This window comes from Dermochelys coriacea, chromosome 27, assembly GCF_009764565.3.
Source record: "Dermochelys coriacea isolate rDerCor1 chromosome 27, rDerCor1.pri.v4, whole genome shotgun sequence".
Taxonomy (NCBI): domain Eukaryota; kingdom Metazoa; phylum Chordata; order Testudines; family Dermochelyidae; genus Dermochelys; species Dermochelys coriacea.
The window spans coordinates 8214132-8238809 of NC_050094.1; the positions used below are offsets into that span (position 1 = coordinate 8214132).

The window sequence follows — 24678 nt, forward strand, 5'->3', positions numbered from 1 at the left end:
TGGGGGGGGAGATCCTTTAGTAGTGGGTGGGCTTTGCCAGCCCACTTCCTGGATCCCAATAGGATCACTCTCCAGTAGCCATCTGGCCCGACCCTGTTGCAGTATGTACACACACACACACACACACACACCCCAATAGCACTGGGAGACCTTAACTGGAATTCCAGTGCACGGGGTTGTTGAAAGACTCCATTCCCTGGTCCCAGGGAGTTTATAGACACAGGGTGGGAATGACTTGCCCAAGATCACATAGACAGTAGCAGGGCTGGGATTAGACACCAAGCCTTCTGGCTCCCAGCAGGCCAGTATCTCATTCACTGGACCACACTGATGTTGCTATCGTGTTATTATTTATAATATAAATTATTATAAGGGCTTATATTTTTATTATATATTTTTATTTTATTTTATTATATATTTACATTATAAGGGCTCCTAGTCTCTTCTTCAATGAGCTACACTATTTTTTACAGATCCTATCCAAGTTTGCTTGGTAGCCTCTCCACGCAGTTCACCATGAGTAGCACACTCAGTTCTGATCCAAACAGATCTCAAACAGCCTCTCTAGCATCCCAGAGCAAGAATCTATTCCTGAGCCACATGGCTTGTGGGAGCAGATGGCTTCTCTCTCTCCTTTCTCATATGCCATCAGTTAATTCAGCGCCCTCTGCTACTGAGCCCAGTAGGGTACACCATAGGTCACCTACCCATGTGACCACAAGGGACCCCAGTAAGAAAGCATGGCTCCACCTGGTGACCTATTCAACCCACGGCCTGCATGAGGATCCATTAAAAGCCAACGCAGTGGCTGTGTCTTGGCCCTGGTCCCCTGCTCAGTAGGCACTAGCCGGATATTCCCCTCTTCAGCCACCATCAGATGATTATTTCAGACACATTCTACCACCAGACATGCACATTTTGTAAAGAGGGAACTACTTGGCAAATCCATCAAACCACAAGGATCACACCCTGCTGGACTCTAACCCCGACGCCTCCTATTGCACTTGTCTCCCAGGGCTACAGATCACAACATTTGGGTCCAGGTTTTATTATCCCAATTTTACAGATGAGTAAACAAAGGCAAGGAAAGGTCAAGGTCCCCCAGCACAACAGAGTCAGAGCCTGGATTGGAATTCAGGAGCATCCACCTCAATGCTCCATTAGTTAGTGATCGCAGCATTCCCAGGCAAGATGTTTCTCAGTCCAGCAGTTGTGCCATTCATGGTATTAACAATGAGCAACTGTCCCTGTCAAAAGCAACTGCCAGTTAGGTGCAAAGCCCATCTTGAAAATCTGGTGGGATTAGCAGGGAGGAAGCAAGAAAGATTGTCCTGTTTGAGGGGACTAACCTGGGACTTGGGAGAGCTGGGTTCATTTCTTGGCTCTTGCTGCAGCCTGCCTGTGCCTTGGGCATGTCACTTAACTGCTCACTGCCTCAGTGCCCCCATCTTTACTAGGAGGAGCACAGCACTGCCCAGCCTCACAGGGACCAGTAAAGCTTGTGAGGGGCTCAGCTACCGCAGTGCTGAGCACTGCTGAGACAGGCAGAGCCGCTCCCCAATGACAGTGAAATGGCCCTCGCAGACTCCCAGAGAAGGGTTGGGTGGTTCTGCTCCTGGAAAAAGACAAGACCAGATACCAGCAGCACTGCTGGGGTGGGGAAAAGCGCCCTCCCCTTGCTGTTCACAAAGCCATCCCTTCTTCAGGGGGCTCCCCCCACAAAATAAGTTCTTGAATCAGTGGGGCCTGGACTGCTTCAAAGCCTTTCCTGTCCCCTTTACCAAGGCTGGGGGAAGGGATCTGGTGTGAGATGGTGCGGTTGGGCCCCATGTCGTCTTATGGGCCCCATCTCTCCACCAGGGACTGGCCCCCACAGCATTGAGTCAAGCCCCCCACTATGTAGGTCCAGAGCTGCTGATGAAGACAAGGGGAGCCTGGCCTCAGGAATGGCCTCTGAGGGGCTAGCCATTTCCAGTGCAGCAGCCGGAGCAGGGCAGGGGCCCGTGGTAAGGCCAGCAGGGACCATCCTGCTCTCCAGGCCTGACCGGCTGCTGACCCGGCGCACCAGCTGTGACCTCCTGCAGTGGGGTGGGTGCGTGCGGGTGGGTGGGCACTGGTGATGGATGCCAATGAAGGTCCTTAGGGTCACCCAGCACCATGCATAGGGCAGGAGGCACTTTCAGGAGGCTCCAAGTGGAGAAAATTGTACCCCCTCCTCCTTCTGGGATAAAGGCGGGTCACTTCACCCTGAAACCCAACTGGGACCCGTTACGGACCCGATCATAGCCCAGGGCCCAGCTGGGGGGGAGCGAGGAGAAAGAGGCCAGCCCAGGGTGCAGCCCATTAGCAGGCCACCTCCCTCCCTCTTTCCCATGCCCAGGGAACAGCAGCAGAGCGAGGGCTGCAGGGCAGTAACACGGGGCAAGGGGGGCACTGCCCCACACCGGGCAGGGCTCAGCCCAGAGTCCTTGCTCCAGAAAGGGTGTTGCTATGACAACCCCCTCCCCTCCCCCGCATGCTTGAGCCAGGCCTGCCATGACGTCACTTCCTGGAGCCCAACCTGGGTCCTGGCTTCACCCAACCCAGCCCTTGGGGTGTGGGGGGTACAAAACAGCAAGTGGATCCCCACCCCATTCCTCCTACAAGCTGCTTTTCTCCCTTGTTCATCCTGGATCATCCCCTCCCCCCATAATTAGTAATCAATCACCCCCCCGTGCCCAAGAGTCAATAGCTTAATACACAGCACTGCACCCTATCACCTCCCCCCAGCTGCAGCCCCCCCATTGCAACAGCCCCCCCAGTAATTGCTCAGTAACACACCCCTTCCAGCCAGTCATCTGCATCCTCCTCAGACCCTCCCTTCTCTCCAGTTCTCTTTTCAGCCCCCCCCATAGCCCCTCTCCCCCACAAAAAAAAAAAATTCATTCAGTTATCCAGGGAGCATATTTCTGCTTCCAAGCTGCACCTAGGATGATCCCACCCACCCTCCCCCATCCCCATCTCACCCCCTCCCCCAGCTCCACCTCTTCCCCCAGCTCATTCCCTCCTCCCCCCCCGAAGCTGCCCAGGGGGGATCCCACGTCCCTCCCCTCCCGCAGCCCCCCCCCCCACCTGCAAACCGTGATGAGATTCTTCCTCTCCACGGCGATGTTCCTGGAAGAGGCTTTCTTGGAGGAGAGCCCGAGAGCCATGGCAGACTGGATACAGCTCGCTTCCATCCAGAGCCGGGGGCGACGGGATCCGCCAGACAAGCCCCCTCCTCTGTCCCCCAGATCACAAGCTCGGTGCCCCCCCCTCCGCTGGCTACAGAATATTCCCCCCCCCCCCACCTCCTCCTCCTCCTCCCGAAAATCCGCTCCACCCCCAGCTCTTCCCCCTGCTGATGGCGTGGCTCCGAAAACCCAAGGAAAGGGAGCTCTCCCTGGTGCTGATGCTCAAAGCAGCCCTCCCCCCTGTAGGGAGGCCAGCCCCCTTCCCATGACGCGCTTGCAGGAAGGGACAGCCCACAGGCAGGGCTGGGGAGAGGATGGGGTGCTGGGGGAAGCGGAGAGAAGGTCTCCAGGGTCCATCATGCCCCTTTCCCAGGATGGAAGGGATCAGCCCCGGCGGAGCCCAGCCTTTTCCGGGGAGCAGGATCCTCTCTCCAGAAGGCTGGGGATGTTGGGGGTCAAAGGAATGAGAAAGTGGCGCTTTTGTTGCTCAAGAAGAGTTTATTCATGAATGGGGCGTGGGAGGTAGGTAAACGAAGCCCATCCATCTGTTCTCCAGGCCAACAGCCTGAGCCATTCATTTAGGAGCTAGGATCCGTCAGGCCCAAGTCTCGACTCCTATGGGATTTGAATAAGAAGGAGTCCAGATGCTGGAGCCTTGGCCCACTTTTGACCATGGAGGGAATGACTAAGGAATCCAAATTCCTCAAGGGGCAAATCCCAGTCTGACATGCACGTGGCTGAATAAGGATTCCAGGCACAATTTAAGTCAGACAATATGAACGAGAGAGCCCTGGGGGTCTGCGTGGCGTGGAGAACAGGAGCTACTCCACACAGGGACGGCTGAACTGGAAATTAAGCGGTAGCAGGCGGAAATGGCCTCTTTGCTCACTCTCCACTTCCCTCACCCTCCACACAGAGAAGGCGTGGATTACACCCAAGGGTTACTCACTCACAGCATGGATAGGACGCAGACTTCAGTTCCCAAGCTTTGATTAAGTCATCAAAGCTTTTCAGGCCAAGAGAAAATGAACTGCTATTCAGCACTAGCCTGGCACCCACAGGGCCTGGGTTCAATGCCAAGCTCCTTGGGACAGTCTCTTCCCAGTCTGTGAAGCAGAGACAGTTATGAAATATTCTAGCCCCTAGGACCCGGTCCCATTATGATAGGTGTTGTACAAATGAAACAAAAAGACAGTCCCTGCTCTTAATACTCCTTCTCCAGGTCTTTCTGTGGAAACTCTTCAGAGCAGGGTCTTTCACTGTGTACGTACTGCACCTAGCGCACTGGAGCTCTGATCTCAGTCAGGGCCTGTGAATATAACAGCAACTTATAAGCTTCTGCCCCCTGCTGCTCAGAGTGGGTACGGCACATTGTGTGTGATGGGCCAGATTCTGGTGCCACTTGACTCCCAGGGAGGTTTGCCTAGAGGGAGCAAGGGCATGCCAGGCAGAGGAGAAATCAAATGGGTGCGTCTCTTTATGGGTTTTTTGGGGAGATGCTTGGACGGGGTGTTCTGCTACTGATTCTGCCTGCAATGCCTTGGGCAAGTCTTAGTGCCTCAGTTTCCCATCTGTAACATGGGGATAGCAGCGCTGCTTTCCCTACGTCATGGGGATGTCGGGAGGATCGGTGCATTAGAACTTGGGCGGGGCTCAGCTTTTGGAGCAGCCAGTAACACCCTAGGGTGGGGATCAAAGCTCCAAATCCCCTTGGAGCTAGACAGGGTGCAGCAATCACTTTGCAGAGAGAAACAGTGGGCACAGAGGGTTCTTCATCTCCCCACCTCCATCCAAATTCAAACCTAGTTTCTAGGCACCACAAGAGGAGCCCATTGGCCCGTTTCTAGTGGGATGCTGAACAAGGGCCTTAGTTAATGGGATGTAGGCAGGAGCTTAAGGCTTTTGCTGGCTCAAGTTTTTGAAGGGATGTTCCCAGCTAGGTGTGGGGGGGGGGGCAGCATGGCACAGCAAGGGTTAACGGAGCGTCACCATCCCTAGAAGCACTTGCCAGGTCTCCCCCGCCTTTTTAAAACCTGGCAGAGAGTCTCTGGTGACTGGAGGGAGTGGCGAGGTTGGTCACACTGAGATAACATAGGATCCCTGGGCTCTCCCCACAGACAAGGCTAATCACACAGCTTTGTCTGTCTGTATCTGCCACAGAAGGCAGTCAGTCAGCTCCCCCCACCCATCCATCCTCACAGCCTGGCCTGGCCACCCGCCCCAGCACCCCACGGGCAGGGTTTTGTCCCCCTTCCCCCAGGAAAGTTCCAATTTCCTGCAGCCAGGCTCAGCCAATGAAGCTATCCAATGGCAGCCCTTGGTTTAGCTTGGAGATCAGGGACTGGATCCAGATGCCGGTCATTTGAAACCCAGGGCTCCAGAAGGGCCTGGCAGCGGTTTCTTACACCTGCCGTGTAATGGGGTCTGGAGAGACTACAGAGAGTGTGGTTTAGTGGTTAGAGGCAGGGTCAGGCCTCCTGGGTTCTATATCTGTCTCTGGGAAGGAAGTGTGGTCTAGAGGTTACAGAAGCATCTTCCCCCCAGAATTGGATTTTTAGAAAGCCCAGAAACAATCTTGATTTGCCAGAGCACTTTCCTCTGTGGTAACATGGGCCCCCTTTCCCTAGGGCAGGCTGCACATTGCCCAGTGCTGCCTGCCCCCTCCCTCACCTCCCCAGTCATTCCCCCGACCCTGCAAGCACAGGGCTCCCCTCCCATGGCACAAATACGGGAATAGGCCTTGGAATGCACATGTCCCATGTGACCAGATCTCTCTCTTCCTCTGCATTCATTTCATGCGTCACACAGACACACGCACGCCTCCCCACCTCCCTTCGGCTCAGTGACTGCTTCTCCCACACTGCAGGCTGGTTTCTGCATTTCTGTTCCCCCCTCAATTTCCTGATGCATCTTCCAAGTCCAGCTGTGAAACAGTCAGATGGGCACAGAGTGCATGTACACGCCCCCCCCCAGTGCCCATCTGAGCTGCCAAACTGAGAGGGCTGGGGCTCTGACATCGTCTCTCCTGCCCCCTCCCTCTATCTTTCTCTCCAGCCTAGATCAAATAGCAGCAGGCTTGTGACATGGATGCAAGTCTCTTCTGCAGACACCCAGCATCATCACCCCAAGCATTCAAAAAAAAAAAAATAAAAAGTTAGGAGTCAGCCCTCCAAAAAGGCACAAGATTGGCTTAAAAGTCATGACATTTTAAGTGATGAGCAAGGTCAGATTTTTTGCATCTGGGTGTTGGAACCTTTTGGGGTCTCATTTTTCAAGCTTTTCTCTGTAGCCAGAGTGGGGGGGGCAACAATATTATTTTGTAAAGAAAAAAAAAGGGATGGCTGAGATTCTCATGTAAACAACATGACTCAGGGATTGGGGGCTTTAAGAAACCCCCAAAACACACAACTCATGGAAGTTCAGCGGTTACAAAGCCAGAAGAGACCACTATGACACTGCACTCTGCATGACACAGGCCATAGGACTTCCCTGAATTAAGTTGGCAGCCATCACAGATCCATCTGATCATCTAAGCTCACCACAGTAGATTACATCAGCACAAATATCCATATCTGTGAAAGAGCTGCTAGCTCCAGAGTATCCCTTTGGGGCCAAGTGGGAACTCCATACAAGCCCTGCCTCAGTTTCCACTTTTCAGCCTACTTCATAGATTGCAAAGCCAGAGGACCATTTGTAATCATCCAGTCTCACCTCCTACATAACCCAGGCTAAAGCCAAGGGATCGACCCAGGGTCATACAGTGAGTCTGTGGCAGAACAGGGAATTGAACCTAGGTTTTTGATATCCTAGACTAATACCCTAATCACCAGCCCAGCCTTCCTCTCCAGCTCTGTCTTTTCTCTACCACCCTTCCTCAGCTAGAGGCTTGCAGCAGCTTGGCCCACCACCGGAGTCATTACTGAGAAGGCCCCACCTTCTAGAGTAACCAAGTCCAAAAGGGAACACAGAATAACAGCTTTTCTACTCAGTCCCTCTTACCTGCGGGTCAGTCTGTCCTGCCTGGAATCCTGCCTTGCCCCAGGGCCACCTTCTCTCTGGCTCAGAGAGGTCAACAGGCAAACCCAATCTGCTGCTGTCCTAATGTTGCAGGGTGTGTTTACACTGCATCCAGGAGCAAACCTCCCAGCCCACTTCAACAGACTCATGCTCTCAGGGCTTATGTTAGCTGTGGCATAGACAATCCTACAGGAGCCTTCCTCTTTTCAGCAAACTTCTCTCAGGCCCCAACCCTACCCTCTCTCTCTTATTTATCACAGAGGCCTGATTGAGTCCCATGGCCTATTTGCTCTACCTGGGGAGGCCAGGGAAGTATCTGCTACAGGTGGGGTTCAGTCATCTCCCCTTAAAGGGCCAGCCAGCCTGTGGCAGTAGCCACAGTACCACAGAGATGTATTTACACTGGGGCAAACATCCCTAGGCAGGGGTGGATCCTGCAGACAGAGCACCCCTCCCTCTGCGTGTCTAATGCCTTATCTCTGTGGGGTATTTCCTGCGAATATCCTGGCCATTGCATGCCCACATGGGCACACCCGGGGTATCTGTGCTGAGAGCAGACAAGCCTCTGACAACCTTTGACCAGCCAGCTGATCATCCTGACACACTTTGGTGTGACCCTGTGTATTGATAATCTCTAGGGACAAATGGGCCAGGGCGACATTGGCCGATCGGGTGTCTGCACTGACTTAACTCTTTGTGGGCATGTCGTCTCTCCCATCCTTTGCACACCGATCGAATGGAAAGAAAGCAACTGGGTGCCAAAGACCCATGTGTATGAGCCAGACCCTATTCCTATGCATTGTGGTGCGGGTTGTAACACGCAGGGCTTTAAAATGGCTCGGAGCTGTTTCCTGTACGGTTTTGTGGCCAGGTCAGCACAGAGGTTCTCCTGCCGCTGTCCCTGTGTGTCCGATTTCTGCTCCTCTCTGTTTCCTGAGCGCTGCCCATTGAGTTGGGAGCCATCCACCCCATGCTCTCCTCCTCAGACTAAAGTCAGGGCAGAGAGGCACAGGGCACGGGACTGAGGTGACAGCCAGTCGCTGACGCAGAGGTGGTGCTAGCCCATTGGGGGCCTTAAGCAGGAATATTTGGGGGGTCCCCCGCACATACAACAAAAGCAAATGTGGGCCCCCTGGAGCTGGTTGGGACCCTGAGCAGTTGCTTAGTCTGCTTACACATAGCGCCCACTTTTGCTGATGTGCAATAAAACCCGCTTTGAGGGGGTGCAAGAGAACTGCAGTTGCGGGGGGCTGGGTTGGGGCTGGCGATAAACTCAGTGACATCAGGGTGCAATGGGGCTCCCTTGATTTCAGGGGGGTTACTCTGGGTTCACACCAGGGTGGGGTGAGAGCAGAAGCCAGCCTGCTGGCTCGGCGTCTCTGCTGTAACTGGCAAACATGGGTGGGCTGGGAGGAAATTCTGATCTGAAATGAGGGATGGGCGAGAGGTGGGGAGGGGAGGAAGGGTTAGTGGAGGGCAAAGGGAAGAGAGCAGGTGGGGGAGGGGAAGCAGGTGGAAAGAGGCAGGTGGGTGGGCTGGCCCCCCCATCTCTAGTTGCATATTTTCCTTTGAAAGCATCTGTACCCAGTGAGGACTGAGCATATGCAATGGGGAACCTGGCACTGGGCCCTGAGTCAGAAAGGGGCGACCCTCGGTCACTTACTGAGCTCCAGGGAGGTCTGTTCACTCACCCCCATTCGTTCACCCCGGCACCCACCCACCCACAGCCACGCACACACCCACATGTGGACGCCCCCGACACACACACTCACACTCACTAGTCACAGGTCCCTGTCGCCTGACGTGCGTGGGCCAGTCCCCAGAGGTGCGCCCACACGCTAGCTCACAATCTCCCACTTCGCAGACACTGGTCGTCCATGCGGCTTAAAATAAGTGGATGGTGCAAAACCAATCTGTGCAGAGCAGCATCACGCTGGCCAGGTTTTGTTCGATTTGGCACCAGTTGCTGATCGGCTGGGTGGCTGAAATGCATTTTTCTGGCTGTCTCTTGTGCCTCCGAGGTGCGTCCAGGGCAGCCTGCGAAATCTAGAACAATTTGCACTGATGTGCTCCTGTGCTTTTCAACCACCGACCTCAAAGGGCTGTGCAGAGGTGAGGAGGGGCTGACCCCGTTTTACAGGTGGGGAAACTGAGGCACGGAAAAGAGAGGAATGTGATTTTCCCAAGGTTACGCAGGTCACAGCTGGGAATGGAATCCTAGGCCAGCGCCCTGTCCAGGCCACCAGGCTGCCTCTCTCACCCTAGGCATGATCCATAGTCGGATGACCAATCATGAACCACACCCCAGCCCCAGGCATGTCACAGATCAGGAAATGGACACACAGGGAGGCTAATAGCCTGGAATCAACAGGAAAGGCAAATACTTGAGCCCTCTGGGAAGCAGCCCAAGGTTCCCCAGTCAGTCAGTGGCAGAGCTGGAGAAGCCTGTTCCTCTGCCTATAATGCCATGTCCCCTGGGCACGGTGGCATGGAGAGAACCTAGTGGTTGGGTTGGCTTTACCTGGGAGTGGGGCTGGTTAGGCGAGCAGGGCTGGGTGGGGTTCGTCTCACTCTGCTATTGCTGCGAGAAGGGTCAAAAAGGCAGGCCCTGGGAATGAGCGCTAAGGAGCATTGGTGCTTTGGCCATTTGGGGTCCACAAGGTCTCTGCTGAGATGCCAGAGGGAGAGGCTGCCGCTGAGCATGCTGGGTACGGCTGGGCAGCCCACACCAGCTGCGCAGCTGAGCATGCTGGGTATGTCCGGGCAGCCCACGCCGGCTGTGCAGCTGAGCATGCTGGGTACCTCCGGACAGCCCACATCGGCTGTGCAGCTGAGCATGCTGGGTACATCAAAATGTAATGTCCCTGCCATGCTGCCTAATGGTCTCAGCAATGCCCAGAGCTCTCTGCAGCAACAAGGCCCTGCTGACTGTGATGAGGGACCTGGATTTTGCAGCGGGCTGGATGTTCTGCTCTCACTGCACAGGTTTCTGCTGAACTGAACGTACAAATAAAGGATGCGATCTGCAGCCTGATCTCTTGTTATTTATTTTCAGATTCAATACAGTTCCCATTGCTCTACCCCGACATTGTGAGCATGCCACCGATTTTGTAGTTAACCACCCATGACTGCACTGTGGGGAGAAACTGGCAGCTTGGCCATCTCTACACGGGTTGCTCTCAAGTTTTTTACAACCACAAGGGCTAGAAAGGTAATTCAGGAAGAAGAAATGAAAGCTCCCAGCCTATACCTGCAGTGTAGGGTGGCTCCCGTGGCAGATTCCAGGCTGCAAAAATCAGAGATGACGAAAGGCTCTGGCTCTAGATCCATCCGGGAAGAACATGCCGGCCATGATGTTGGACAGTCCAGGCACATCCTGGTAGATCAGGTGTGCTGTGCTACCATACATGGAGGTAAAACACATCTAGAATGCTTGGCAGCATGGCAGGTGTGTCCTACCTGGATGCGGCTGGGCCATTCAGCAGCATGACAGGTGAGCTCTACCAGGATGTGCTATTTGGCAATACATTGGGTACGTTCTGCCTTGACATACCTAGAACCTGTGGCTGCACCGCCAGTACATCCAGGGAGAACAACCCTGTTGTGCCGGTGAATGTTTCAAATGCATCCATGCAGAACGTGCCTGGAACCTGCCCCCAAAGCCCAGTGAAGTCAATGGGAGTGTTTCCTTCGACGTTAGCGGGCCAGGCATCAGGCCCTTAGTGGATTACTGAGCACAGCACGTCCAAACACTTGGTGTGATGCAAGCGCACAGGGCGCATGCTATGCCACTGGGCTATTCATGGATAACAGTGGTATGGACATGTTAGTAAATACAGACACCCTTGCAGTGAGATCTGCAGGAGTTGAGCCCTTGCTTCAAATGCCTCACGTAATGTCAGCCAGGGAGATGCCTCACCAGAAGCACTTTTTAAAAAAAATCAACAAAATTCGAGAAGGGTTTCCCGCCTCACGGTCCGCCCAGGGCTTTCCCCAAAGGGAATCCCCAGAAGTTGGTAAACAAGATATTGCAAGGACAGGAGCTGGGCCATCAACACGACCCACCAACAAAAAAAAAAAAGTGCATTAAACCTAATTTGCAAAAGTCAATGAAGTTAGTAGCGGGTGAGAGAGATGGAGGCTCAGGGTGGGGGGGCTGGGCAAGGTGGCGGCCATGGCCATGGGCAGGGAGGCGAAGGCTAGGTTCTGCAAGATGGTCTCTCCAGATAGCGCTGTTTACGGGGCCGCAGTAAGGGTGAATCTCTAAGCGGCAGGGGAGCGCGCCGGGCTGGTGGGCCAGAGAGATTAGGGAGGTGAGCATGACTCAGTAGTTTGAAGTACCTCCGGCTTGATCGCGGGTCTCTTTACCATCTCCCCGGGTGGCAGGCTACCACAGCTGAGCCAGGGGCTCCAGGAGGAGAACCCAGCTGGCAGGCCTGGGAGGCTTTTCGGGATCCCACCAGGCACTGGTAGGTCAGTTCGCTCATTTGCTCGCCCTTGGGATGGAGCTGCGCGGGGAGTGTGGCTGAGTGGGTGGAGTCGGGGGGGAGGGGGTGGAGAGGGGTGTTGGTGTCTTCACCTGGGGGAGCTTAGGGGGGAGAAAGTCCATGAGGGCAGCTCGCTGGTATCTCTGGAGGGAGTTGGACTGGCAGACACGCAAATGCAATGGGGTTCGAGATCGGCTAAGGAGATGATCTGCTTGGAGGTCGGAAAGTCTGCATGGCGCCTTCCCCCCCGGGGACGCTGCGGGGTTTGGAGGCTGCTTGGAAGTCTGGCGAGTGTTAGCCCCTAATCCTAGCTGGAGGCCAAGCAGAGCCATTCCCCCCTCTCAGATCCCTCCCCATATTTCCTGTTGGATACGGGGTTCCCCGCCATTTCCTGTGCTCAGCTGGTGTGCCTTTTGGGCAGCTGCTTGCGGTGATGGTGCTGGCTGAGACTCGGGTGACCAGATGCCCTGATTTTATAGGGACTGTCCCGATAGTCAGAGCTTTTTCTTATATAGGCGACTATTACTCCCCACCCCGGTCCCGATTTTTCACACGTGCTGTCTGGTCACCCTCGCTGTGACTTTATGGACATGGGCACTGTGCCCGGGTCACTGAGACCAGAGTCTGCCCCTTGACATGTAAAGAAATTGGGGGGCTGGTCACAGAGCTTGGTATGAAAGGGGCTGTGAAGAGCTCAGGCCAGCAGAGGAGGGAGGGTAGCCATAGAAGCGGAGTTGGCTGTTCATGGAGGCCCCGAGGACCGTCCTGGGGCTGACGGAGGGTCCTGCTGGAGTTGCAGGGCTGGGAGTGGGGTTCTGCAGGAGAAAGGGGAAGCTGAGCACGCCCAGCGGCTTGCTGTTGCCTCCATCCAAACCCAACCGACTGCTGAGCTCCTGTGGCCTGGCCTTCCCCCGTGGGCCTGGGGACTGGAGGGGCTGGTTGTCTCTCCAGGGCTGGCTGACACAGCTTGTGGCCCTGCCTTTGAAGCCCAGAGCTGGGGGGGAAGCTGTGAATCACCCCGGCTTGGCTTAGCTTGCATGGAGACCTGGTTCTCTAGCTGCCACCCCAGACCTGTGCCAGGGCTTGGGGGTAGGGGGAAGCGGTTACCTTGGTGAGTTTTCTCCATGGGGACGTTGATTGTTTAATGGCTGTTGCTTGTGAGGTGCCCAGAAGGGCACAGGTTGAGAGGCAGAAGCCATCTCAGGGCTCTATACTGTGGCTCTGGAGGGTATAGATTCTATACTGTGGGTCACAGGGCTTTATATTGTAGCACTAGGGGGTATAGATTCTATACTGTGGGTCACAGGGCTTTATATTGTAGCACTAGGGGGTATAGGTTCTATACCGTGGGTCACAGGTCTATATACTGTGGCACTAGGGATATAGATTCTATACTGTGGGTCACAGGGCTCTATACTGTGGCACTGGGGGTATAGATTCTATACCGTGGGTCTCAGTGCCATATTTGGGGCAGGGGGTACAGATTCTGTACTGTGGATCACTTTTATACACTGTGGCGTCAGTGTCATTTGCTGGGTCAAGGGATGTCAATCGTTCCAGCACCTGAGCCCTGATGAGGGGGAGAGATAGCCCCTCCCCCATCTCCCCCCTTTCCTTCTCCCCCCCCCCGCCCTTTCCCACTGATGGTTCTTTTTGTGCCGTTTCACCCCTGCCCCCCTCTGGGCTCTGGCTGGGCCTGGCTCATGCAGCGGTTTAACAAGCGTGTCTCCCAGGGGAGGCATGGAGCTGCCCCTCCTTTGGGGATTCCTGGAGCTGGGCTACTACCAGGAACATTGCCAATAACTGGGGGAGAGACCCGGGTCCCTACTCACCCCCCAGCTCGGAATCAGGGAGGGGAAGGGAGTGGGTGGGGGTTGGCTGCACAGAGGGGCTCAGCCCATGGTCTATCAGCATGGTGCAGAACACAGCAGCCAGGTGCTGATGCAATATCCGCCCCCTCCTCCCTCCTCGTCTAAGTGCAGGGAACGCCTTTTACTCCAAAGCATTTCGCAAACAGAGCTCGCTTTGACCACTGCTGAAATGCAGCCAGCTCTGGGGAGGGGCGTGGAGCTGTTCTACTGTGCACAGCCAGGCCACGCGAGAGCTTCTAGGCAAAGACAGAAGGCTCTGTGGGAGTCTGGAGCGGCACAGTCAGAAGTGGGGCAGTGGGCTAAACCCGCCCACTCTCGCAAAAAGAAAATGTGTCGTGACATCGTCAACGGTCACGCAAGGCCAGATTTGAGGCGGCATCTCCAGCCGTGCAGCATCCCCCAGCACCAAGCACGGACGTTGGCTCAGTGCTGGCTCAGACGGCAAAGTGCCATCGGCTGAGTAACTCCCTGCAACCCCTGGGGATTTCCAAGCTTAGCCACAAAGCGCGCCCCAAGAGGGAAGCTGCCTCGCCCTGCTGGCTCTGCAGCGCTCATGAGCTGACGGGCTCTCCGGGTGTTGACCATGTGTCCCCGTGTGAGCTCACGTCTCATGGCCGTGCACTGTGATCCAGGTCCTGTCTGCACACACATGACAGATCCCCAGCAGCACACGGAGCTGTTGAGCTTATGGTTCTCCCGGTATCAGTCATGCCACCAGGCAGGCAATACAGGGCTGGACCCCGAATGTTTTCCTACCCCATTCCCCCTCGAGCCCACCTGCCACCTACCAGGCTAGCCACGTCTTCAGTGAATTCCCTGGGATATTCATCCTACGTGTTCCCTGCGTGTGCCCCATCCCCTACGAGGCTGCAGCGAGCTTGGTAGTCCTCTGCAGTATCCTGTGACAGGGACCCTCCAGCCTCTCCCCACCCCCCCCCCGCTCCCATGGGCAACTCCTTCCTGGGGGGAGGGATAGCTCAGTGGTTTGAGCATTGGCCTGCTAAACACAGGGTTGTGAGTTCAGTCCTTGAGGGGGCCATTTAGGGATCTGGGGCAAAAATTGGGGATTGGTCCTGCTTTGAGCAGGGGGCTGGACTAGATGAACCTCCTGAGGTCCCTTCCAACCCTGATGTTCTATGATTCTATTGGCTGGTAGCCAGGGCGGGGAAGCCCAGTTATCAGACCCAGAACCTCCTACTGGCCATATGCTCGGGGTTTCCCAGAGCCAGGCACTGCCATACAGGGAATTGATGGGCCCTTGCAGTGCCGGGGAGGGGCGGGGGGCTCTGAAAATTCATCCCGGAGACGGCTCCTGCGTCTCTGAGACGGGCGGGAGCAACTAACGATCCTAATGGGCTAATGGCAATCTAGCTGGGGCCCAGACCCTTAGTGCCCCTGAGGCAGCTCACAGGGCTGCAGGACCGGGCCCAGCCAGCTCTGAAAATGGCCTGAGTACATCTGGCAAAGGCTGCCCCAAGTCCAAGGGCAAAAGGCGAGGCAAGATTCTGCCTCCCGGCAAGTATGAGACAGGGGGTTAGCATGTGATTGTGTCGCCTTCTAGTGGCCGACCCCAGCTACTGCACTAGCCTGCGGCTTCCGGAAAATCTGCTTTTTGCTCAGGTGACAGAGGGCTGTCCTGTACGCCTGGTGCTGGATGGTCCCAGGTTTGATTCTCACTGATGAGCAGGGTGTCTGTATAGTGCGTGCCTGGCTGCAGCTTGTTAGCTAAACCAGGTGTGGCTGTGTTGAAACGGGGCTCCCAAGAAACTGGCTTCAAAGACAGGTCAGGCGGCCAGTTTGCACGGAGTCAAAGCTGCGTTAGAACCTAAATTCACAAAATGCATTGATCAGCAAGGAAGCAGACACACGCTATGTAGTGCATAGAAACAGACCTTCACTGTTTGCTTTAGCCTTGCTTGCTGGCTGGCTAAGACCTGCTGCAAACCAGTTTAGCTGGGATTATGTTGTGCTGAGGACCCCAGGTTAGATCAGGATTTGGGATATGAACTCTCCTAGTTTGTTTGTTTTTTTCGGGGGGGGAGGCCTATGGGTGTGCTGCATCTGGGGTTCCAGTATGATCTGTTAGAGAAATGAGTTTGAGTCCTGATATTTGCTACTGGATCTGGGTCTGAACTGGCCCCATGCTCTGGCTTTCCTCCCCCTTCTATTACGGGGGTTCTTGTGGGGAATGAAAGAGTTGGGTTTGAATCCAGACTCCCCTGTAGTTCAGGGTTTGTGGTTCCACAGGCTGGTTTGGGCAGGTCTCTAAGGTTTCCTCAACACACAGAAGTTGCACCAGTTTAATTTAAACACTTTTAAAAACTGGTGCACACCTGTTGGCACACTCCTGTATTGGTTTAAGTGTGGCTTATTTTGGTTTAGCTTGAACTTGTTCCTGATCAGCTCAAACAAAATCAAATAAGCCTGGTTTAAACTAAAGTTGGAGTGTCCATACAGCTTTTGGGTTTCAAACTTGGTTTCCCACCCCATCTTAAGTTAAACCAGAGCCACTCTGCATATAACCAAGCCCCCGTTTGACCCTGGTTCAGAGGTCAATGCAGGCACGGCCTAAACCTGTTGCCTGGGTGCACTCAATCAAGGTGGGTTACACGCTGGGGAGCTGTGGGTTGGTATGCCGCTCTCACCTCTACTGGGAACTTGCTGAGTGACCCTGAGCAACCCACTGCACCTCATTTCCCCTGTTATTACCTTAAACATCAGCGTAGCAAGCTCCTGGCATTTGGGAGCGGGGCTGTGTCACAGGAATGAATGACTTCTGTGTGTGGCTCTGTGCTAAGGGGGAGGGGGCCATAGGGACATGACACCCCCAAATGTACTCATCGCAAACCTCAAAATAAACAGTTTCCAGAAGCCCAGAAAGCTCAGATGGAAACGCAAACACCATCTGCACGTGGGTGGCAGTCAGCGGGGAGGAACAGCTGGCACCAGGGATTGATGCATTTCCTACGGCACTCACCGCCAGTCCTGACAAAGGATTCAGAGCTTTATTACATGAATTCCTTGAGGCTCCAGCTGAGACCAGGGCCCGACGTGCCAGGCACTGCACAGGCAGACTGAGAGACGGAGCTTAGGCTCAGATCCTCAAAAGTATTGAGGTGCCTAACTCCCATAGACATCACTGGGAATTAGGCATCTCAATAGCTTTGAAGATCTCGGCCTGACAGTCTAACGAGGCCAAGCAGATAATGGATTATCACTGTACAGATGGGGAATGGAGGCCCAGGGAGATGAAGGGCTGGATTTCTGCTGGGTGGGGGGCACAGCACTTTTGGAAAACCTGGCCCTTAGAGTTTGGCCCAGTGTCACAGTGTTTGGCCCCGACACTCCTGAGTCCCAGCTCAGTGCCTGATCTCTCCTCCCGAAGCCAGCTGTGCACCTGCAGGATAGGCATGGATCCACTACTGTGCCTATGATCTGGGATGCTGCAGAGAGGGCCAGGAGCTCCCGGGCTAAGCCAGCTCTAACGGGGAGCAGGGGCTGCCCTAAATGATGCCTGCAATCCGGTATTCTGCAGGGGCAGCGTGGGGATCAGGGCATGAGCTACCACGCCAGGCCTACCCCACGCTGTCCCTGCCTTTCCTGACATGCGTTTCTTCCCTTTGCCTTTTCAGAGATTTGGGCCCATCGGGTGATGCTGCCTCCGGGCTGATTGCTGGGACAGAGCAAGAGACACAGGGAGAGGAGCAATGAGCAAAAAACCCATGGAGGATCCAGGCCAGGTAGTGGAAACTCAGAGCAGACTAGATCACTGCCCCACTCAGTCCATCCGGCCCCCACTGCTCCCAGCTTTCCTCAGGGCAATCCCTGCACAGAGACCCTGCTTCACACTACGCTACCATCCCCCACGGGGAATCCCTGCACTGACACCCTGCTTCACACTGCACTACCATCCCCCACGGGGAATCCCTGCACTGACACCCTGCTTCACACTATGCTACCATCCCCCACGGGGAATCCCTGCACTGACACCCTGCTTCACACTGCACTACCATCCCCCACGGGGAATCCCTGCACTGACACCCTGCTTCACACTGCACTACCATCCCCCACGGGGAATCCCTGCACTGACACCCTGCTTCACACTGCACTACCATCCCCCACGGGGAATCCCTGCACTGACACCCTGCTTCACACTGCACTACCATCCCCCATGGGGAATCCCTGCACTGACACCCTGCTTCACACTGCACTACCATCCCCCACGGGGAATCCCTGCACAGAGACCCTGCTTCACACTACGCTACCATCCCCCACGGGGAATCCCTGCACTGACACCCTGCTTCACACTGCACTACCATCCCCCACGGGGAATCCCTGCACTGACACCCTGCTTCACACTGCACTACCATCCCCCACGGGGAATCCCTGCACAGAGACCCTGCTTCACACTGCACTACCATCTCCCACGGGGAATCCCTGCACTGACACCCTGCTTCACACTGCGCTACCATCCCCCACGGGGAATCCCTGCACGGACACCCTGCTTCACACTGGGTTATCATCCCCCATGGGGAATCCCTGCACTGACACCCTGCTTCACCCTGGGTTACCATCCCCCATGGGGAATCCCTGCACTGACACCCTGCTTCACACTGTGCTACCATCCCCCACGGGGAATCCCTGCACTGACACCCTGCTTCACACTGCACTACCATCCCCCACAGGGAATCCCAGCACGGACACCCTGCTTCACACTGCACTACCATCTCCCACGGGGAATCCCTGCACTGACACCCTGCTTCACACTGCGCTACCATCCCCCATGGGGAATCCCTGCACGGACACCCTGCTTCACACTGGGTTACCATCCCCCGTGGGGAATCCCTGCACTGACACCCTGCTTCACACTGGGCTACAGTCCCCATGGGGAATCACATCAGAGCATCCCTCTGTAACCCAGAGTAGAGATGGCACTGGGCCCCACACTGTCTCAGAGCTGGTGCCCAGGGATACAGCTGCCTTGGCTGTGCTGCCCAACGCAGGCAGGGTTAATGACCATGAAGAGTGTTCTCCTTCCTCCCCTTAGGAGGATTATGAAGCCGAGATGAGGAGCAGGCTGGATGAAGAGGGCTACAGGGACCCCAAACTGAAGCATTCAGAGATGTCACTCAATGAACAAGGCAGTGAGTAACCCGAACACTCGTAGTTCATTAAGGGTTAACAGGTGGGTTAGGGTTCCCTTGCAATGGGACATTCTCTTCACCACTGACAGCTGTTTGTAGCAATGCAGCTTGAGGTCATGATATAAGGGAGGGTCGTAAGGGCACATGCTTCAGGGCACCCACTGCCTGCCTGGGGGTGAGATCAGGAAGGAATTCCCAGCCCTCCCAGCCCACCCCATTAGCTCGGTGCACTATGAAGGGTTCTGATGTCCTCATGGCCACTGCTGGACTCAGGGTGCCTGCCTATGCAGGGCTGGTGGTCCTTTTTCTCATTCCTTTGCCTGCCCTCCTACCAGCCTCCCTGCCTTGCGGTTTGCTACCCCTGCAGTCTAAAGTGGTCCCCCCATTGCAGTTTGCTGCTCCCCCTGTCTGAGATAGTCCCTGATATAGATATATTGCAGAAAAAAGTGTTGCATTCATAAGGAATGTTGCACAAATCCACAAAGAAGAATTTGGCCAGCTCTAGTTTTGCGATAGATTTATTAAAGTCTTGTGGATAATAACTCCCTTATACGAATATCTAGGAACCATATAGATGGGTGTAAAGAGAGGGGGATTAGAAATAGCCAAGACAGAGCTGAATTGGTGGGCAGAGTGCAGGGGAGGCGATCACAGGGGCGTGATCAATGCAGTCAATCAAGAGATTGTTACTACATCTGGGTGTGTGTGTACAAACAGAGAGGGAGAGGAAGGTAGGATAGTCTACTGTAGTGGACAGAACCTAGATTAGGGCTCAGGAGACTTTCCCAGCCCGGTCACAGACTTCTTGTGCAAGCTTGGGTCAGCTACTTGACCTGCACTGGTCCCCAGCTGAAAAGTGGGGATAATACTCCCCAATTTCACAGGGGATCTGGGAAGATGGAATCCATCAGGGATGCTCAGATCCTGGGGTGAGTTGGGTCCTATGCGTCGCTAGAGAGAGTTATATATTTGGACTAGTTGCATGACATGGGAAAGCTGTAATTCCCAGCTATGTCAACAACATATTCTGTTTGCAGCTCTGATGCTCTTCCCAGGGTCAATGGCTTTTACTCTGCAGAGCTGCCAGGTTCCTTCCTTTCAGCCTATGAACTTGGTGGTTGAATTGCTCCTGGAGCAGCAACAAGCTCTGTGCTAGGCAGGTCCTGGGATGTACCCTCTGGGCAGAAGTGATGCTGCAAGCAACTCCAGCTGGTTGCTCTGCCTCTTAGCTGTGTCGCTATTCCTCCCTTTGCTGTCATCGAGTCCGGTCTCCCAGGATAAGTCGAGCCAGGCTGGCTTAGTCCTTGGATGGGAGATCTGCAGGAAGTGGCTTGATGAGTCAGTGGGCAGTGCTGGAGCCAACACCTGAGCGTGAGGTCAGCATGTGTTGTGCTGCTGGAGGGGCCATCTTTTATATGAGACATAAAACTGGACTCCTGCCCCTTTGTGGTTCCCTGGAACCTTCCTTAAGGCATATTCTGCACTGATGCCCGCACTAAATGCTAGCCTGGGTGATTACATTGACTCACCAACATTTCCTGCAGCTGTTTGCTGTTGGATACAGGGTTCGTCATCACTTCTGGTCTTCAACGGTTGTGCAGAGCTCATCAGTGGCTGTGTTCCACCCCAGAGGGGGTTGCACTCTTGTGGCAGGGGGAAAAATGCCTAGGAATGTCAGAAGGTTTATAATTAATTAACATCTGTAAAGCAGTTTATGGTCCTTCAATGAAAGGAGAAGGGCACAGTGTTACAGACGAGTGGCCATATTAATGGCCCACTAGCCCAGTATCCTGGATCTGACTGGCCAGTGCCAGATGCTTCAGAAGGAATGAACAGAACAGGGCAATTTCGAGTGATCCATCCCCTGTCGTCCAGCCCCAGCTTCTGACAGTTGGAGGCTTAGGGCCACTTGGAGCATGGGTTGGGTCCCTGACTGTCTTGGCTAAGAGCCATTGATGGGCCTAGCCACTGTGAGCTTATCTAGTTCTTTTTTGAAACCTGTTATACTTTTGGCTTTCACAACATCCCCTGGCGAGGAGTTCCACAGGTTGACTGTGCGTTGTGTGAGGTACTTGCTTATTGTTTGTTTTAATCCTGCTGCCTGTGAATTTCATCAGGTGACCCCTTGTTCTTGTGGTAGGTGAAGGGGTAAATAACACTTCCCTATTCACTATTTCCACACCAGTCACAATTTTATAGCCCTCTATCACATCCCCCTCCCTTCACAGGCACCAACTTTCTTCTCTCTGGCTGGGTGCTCCACCCCCTTCCGCCCTGCCCCCACTTTAACCCTTCCCCCAAGGCCCCACCTTTGCTCTGCCTCTTCCTGCCCCTGCCCCACCCCTGCCTCACCTCTTCCCTCCCCCACTCCAGAACCTCCCATCCGCCACTGAACAGCGGATTGGTGGGTGGCTGCTGGGTGCTGAGCATCCACTTTTTTTTTTGGAGCACCCCCGGAGCCAGCACCTATCGCCCCCCTTAGTCCTCTCTTTTCTGATCTGAACAGTCCCACGCTTTTTACTCTCTGCCCCTTTTCCAATTCTAATTCTAATTGGAAAATGATTAAGTCCCCAGCACTACACTTCTTAGGGTTGTAATGAGGCTGCAATGAAACTCGTGGGCACACGTAGTCCTTTTGAACGGATGATACAATTCAATTGCTCCATCCAGGCCATTTCCAAAGGATTAATGCCCTGAGCCTTCTTCAGTTCAGGCAGCTCAAATCATCTGTCAGCGGTCCCTTTGGCCGATAAATATCTGTTACAACGCGCTGGGTGCAGGCCTCGTTTACTCACTCAGTCAGGATTTATGAGCTTTCGAAGGCGCTCCCGTCTCGGGAGGACAGTAATTTGGCTGGCCACAAGAAGGAAGGCGATCTAGTGGGCCGGGCTGCAGTCTGAGCTCTGCTGGCCCTGTGATAACGTGGGCAGTTCAGAGCCTGAATGATTGCCACCTTTCCCGCTACTCTCTCCGGCTCGCTCCTGGGTGCCAGACAACGCTGGGGGTGTCACGGAGGAAGCCGAGCTGCCACTAGGTTTTGTATCTTCACCGTCAAGCACTCCTCCTCCACCCATACACTCAAAGGCAGGGCCCAGCAAACTTTACCTAGACAGGGCTTTGCGGCTGAACCAGCCCCATCGGTTAAGTCTCCACAGTGCCATCTGTTGTGGGCTCGCTGCAGCAGCTGTGGGCCCCATTGTGCTAGGCACTGTACATACACGGAGTAAGAGTCAGCATTTATTGTCTATCGACAAGAGAAAGGGTGGGAAGGGACACACAGGCATGGCAAGAGGAAGTGAACTGCCCAGGGTCAGGTATAATTAACCCTCAAAGCTCTTCTGACAGAGGCTGGTTGTCATTCTGCAGGCTGCGGCAGAGAGGTGAAGTGATTTGCCCAAGGGCACCGAGCAAGTCAGTGGCAGAGACAAGCTTAGACCAGAGAGGAGCTTTTGGTTGCAGCTTTGAGCTCAGATCACTAGACCACGTTCGCAGGTGCTTGCCGCTGTCCCTGATGATAAAGTTTCCCATCCAGAAGCAGTTACTCAGCCATGGGCAAAGGGATCCAGAGAACAGGGACAGGGCCTGACAGTTTATAAGTAGGATATCTGCCATCAGTGCAGACACACCAGGGCTCTCCAGAGCTAAAAGCATGAGCTGCTACAGCTGTAACCAACTCACGCCCTGTGCAGATGACACAGAGTGGGACCTGCAACCCAACCTCACCAGTGGGTTACACAAGCAGGGCCACTGTCTGAATCCCAGACCGTGAAACAAAAGGGAGCCAGATATCAAAGCCGTTGGTAAAGTCCGGGCTGGGCCTGGAATATTTTCAGATCCTGCACTGGTGGGAGGCGTCTCCTCCGACTCCCTCCACAGCAGCTGGGGGTGCACCAAGACAGCCTCGAAAGCTCCCTTGCGTGTGTGGGTGTGTGCACAAGATGCCTGAATGGGTGTAGAATTGTGTATGGGACAGATGTGTGGGGCACAGGTATGGTGGGCACCAACCAGTGTGTCCCGGGACGCTGGGGTGTGTTTTTCAGCCACTCCTGGCTGGGTCAGCGGTGGTCTATGCCCTGAGTAGGGAAGGAGAATGGAGATGGTGCCCCTGGGCAAGGCAGGGTGATGTCAGAGACATGACGGCAGTCCTAGCAGAGGATCATGCCATCTAGGAGAGGGTTTGATGGCAGATCCAGTCACTGATTAAGACTAGAGATGGCCTGGATTTGATCTCCCCAGACCTGTGGGGAAGCGACTGATCTTGATCCACATCCAGACTTTGCAACGGACCCGCTATCACCATCTTTAATGAAGCGAAATCCTCCCGCTTGCTCTGGGGAAGTTCGGATCTGGAGCCGAACTCTGCACTCTGGATTAAATAAAGCACACACGGGCTGGTATCTTCCCAGAGCGACAGAGGTTCGTGGGCCTGAAAATGGTGAGGAACCCGTATGGGAGGAAAGAGGGAGATTAGCTAATGCAGTCGCTTATTCTGCCTTTGTTAGGTCTTGAAAGGGCCATGCCCAATACCAACAGAATGCCAGCCCTGCCACCGTCCCCTTCCACTGCCACTCTGCACCCGGCTGCTGGCATCCTAGTGTCAGCCCCATCCCTCGCCGTTTTGCACCAGGGTGGCACTGTTCTAATACCATCCCCATCTATCGCCACTCGGTACCTTCGTGACCTCCTCGCCCATCCCCACTCTGCACCCTGGCCTGCAGGAGTTTGTGTCGCCATTAGCACCCAGTTTTCCAAGTGCAACAGCTCGATCTCCCCTCCCAGCCCCAACCCCTGAGCTGATCTCGCAAAGCATGAAAATGTCCTGAGGGACCTTTCGGTGGCTCCTGGAACTGCCTGGTGTGAGTTTGTCCCTGCCAGGCAATGACCCACAGAAGTATTGCTGCCAGTTTCCCTCTAATTGCCTGGTTATTGATGATAAATAAAGGGTTTGTTTTGACTAAAGACAGAAGCCACTTGTGGCTGACCTGTTACTGTCACCAGCCAGCGAGAGGCAGCTTCCAGGTCGATTGGCGTGTTAGATTATGCAAGTGTGCGCCTCTTTAGGAGTGTATTTGTGCGTGTCCTCTGTGTGTTAGAAGCCGTGTGTTTCGGGTGGTGAACTACGTGTCTCCCTTTGTAGGAGGGATGTGTGAATGCCTGTATGTGTCCGTGGGAGCTATGTGGGTGCGTGTCTCCGCGTTGAGAATATTTGTGTGGCTGCCAGCTGTGTGTCTCTGTTGGAATTGTGTGATTGTGTGTGTGTGCCCGTGTGGATCCCATCCCAGTCTCTCGGTCTCAGTGAGGCGTGTGTGGGTGTGAGCTGTGTGTAAGGTGTGGGGATGTAAGCTGTGTGTGAGCTGTGTGTCTTGGCATGTGTGTCCCTGTGTGGGAGGTGTGTGTGGTTGTGAACTGTGTGTCCCTGTGTGGGCGTGAACTGTGTGTCTCTCTGTGTGACGTGTGTGTGCATGTGAACTGCATGTCTCTGTGTGGCTGTGAGGTGTGTGTCTGGTTGTGAACTGTGTGTCTCTGTGTGGGTATGAGTTGGTTGTGGCTGTGAGCTGTGTGGGTGTGAGCTGTGTGAAGGTGTGAGCTGGGTGAGGTATGTGTGGGTTTGAGCTGTGTGTCTCTGTGGATGTGAGCTATGTGTGGGTGTGAACTGTGTGAGGTGTGTGTTGGTGTGAGCCGTGTGTGGTTGCAGTGTTTTTATAGGGAGCCTGCTAGCTCTGCCGAGCAATTGCATTATTGCCCAAGGGGGTTCTGAAGAGAGGGGTGAGGGTGGCTCGTCAGGCTCTGTCTCCCTAATCCCTTCCACCAACACAGCTGGTGCAGTGGGCAGCCCCCTGCTCGAGTCTGTGACGTGCCAGCCACTGGCTGTGGCTTGTGGCATCCTGACGGGCAGCCAGCGGTGCCAGTAGAATCCCAGCCAGCCCCGCTGGGCGAGTGCCGTGAA

At 54.7% G+C, this 24678-nt stretch overlaps 2 protein-coding genes across 18 annotated transcripts in view; one reads left to right on the forward strand and one right to left on the reverse strand.

Annotated features, from left to right (window-relative positions):
- Positions 1-9540, reverse strand: part of RUNDC3A (RUN domain containing 3A) — a 28225-nt gene extending 18685 nt beyond the window's left edge. The window contains exons 1-3 of one of the 14 annotated variants that reach the window (XM_043503480.1): positions 9002-9540; positions 4162-4318; positions 1350-1615 (exon numbers count right to left, since the gene is read on the reverse strand). In XM_043503480.1, the coding sequence (XP_043359415.1) occupies positions 1350-1414 (65 nt within the window). In that variant the 5' untranslated portion in view covers positions 1415-1615; positions 4162-4318; positions 9002-9540. The other 13 variants (XM_043503479.1, XM_043503484.1, XM_038385312.2 and 10 more) reach the window with 13 other exon arrangements.
- Positions 9541-11509: 1969 nt separating this feature from the next.
- Positions 11510-24678, forward strand: part of SLC4A1 (solute carrier family 4 member 1 (Diego blood group)) — a 40115-nt gene continuing 26946 nt past the window's right edge. The window contains exons 1-3 of one of the 4 annotated variants that reach the window (XM_038385764.2): positions 11510-11698; positions 17220-17327; positions 18635-18731. In XM_038385764.2, coding sequence (XP_038241692.1) covers positions 17295-17327; positions 18635-18731 — 130 coding nt within the window. In that variant the 5' untranslated portion in view covers positions 11510-11698; positions 17220-17294. Of the gene's footprint in view, positions 11703-11915; positions 11935-17219; positions 17328-18634; positions 18732-24678 lie in introns of those variants that run through there. The other 3 variants (XM_038385765.2, XM_043503477.1, XM_038385766.2) reach the window with 3 other exon arrangements.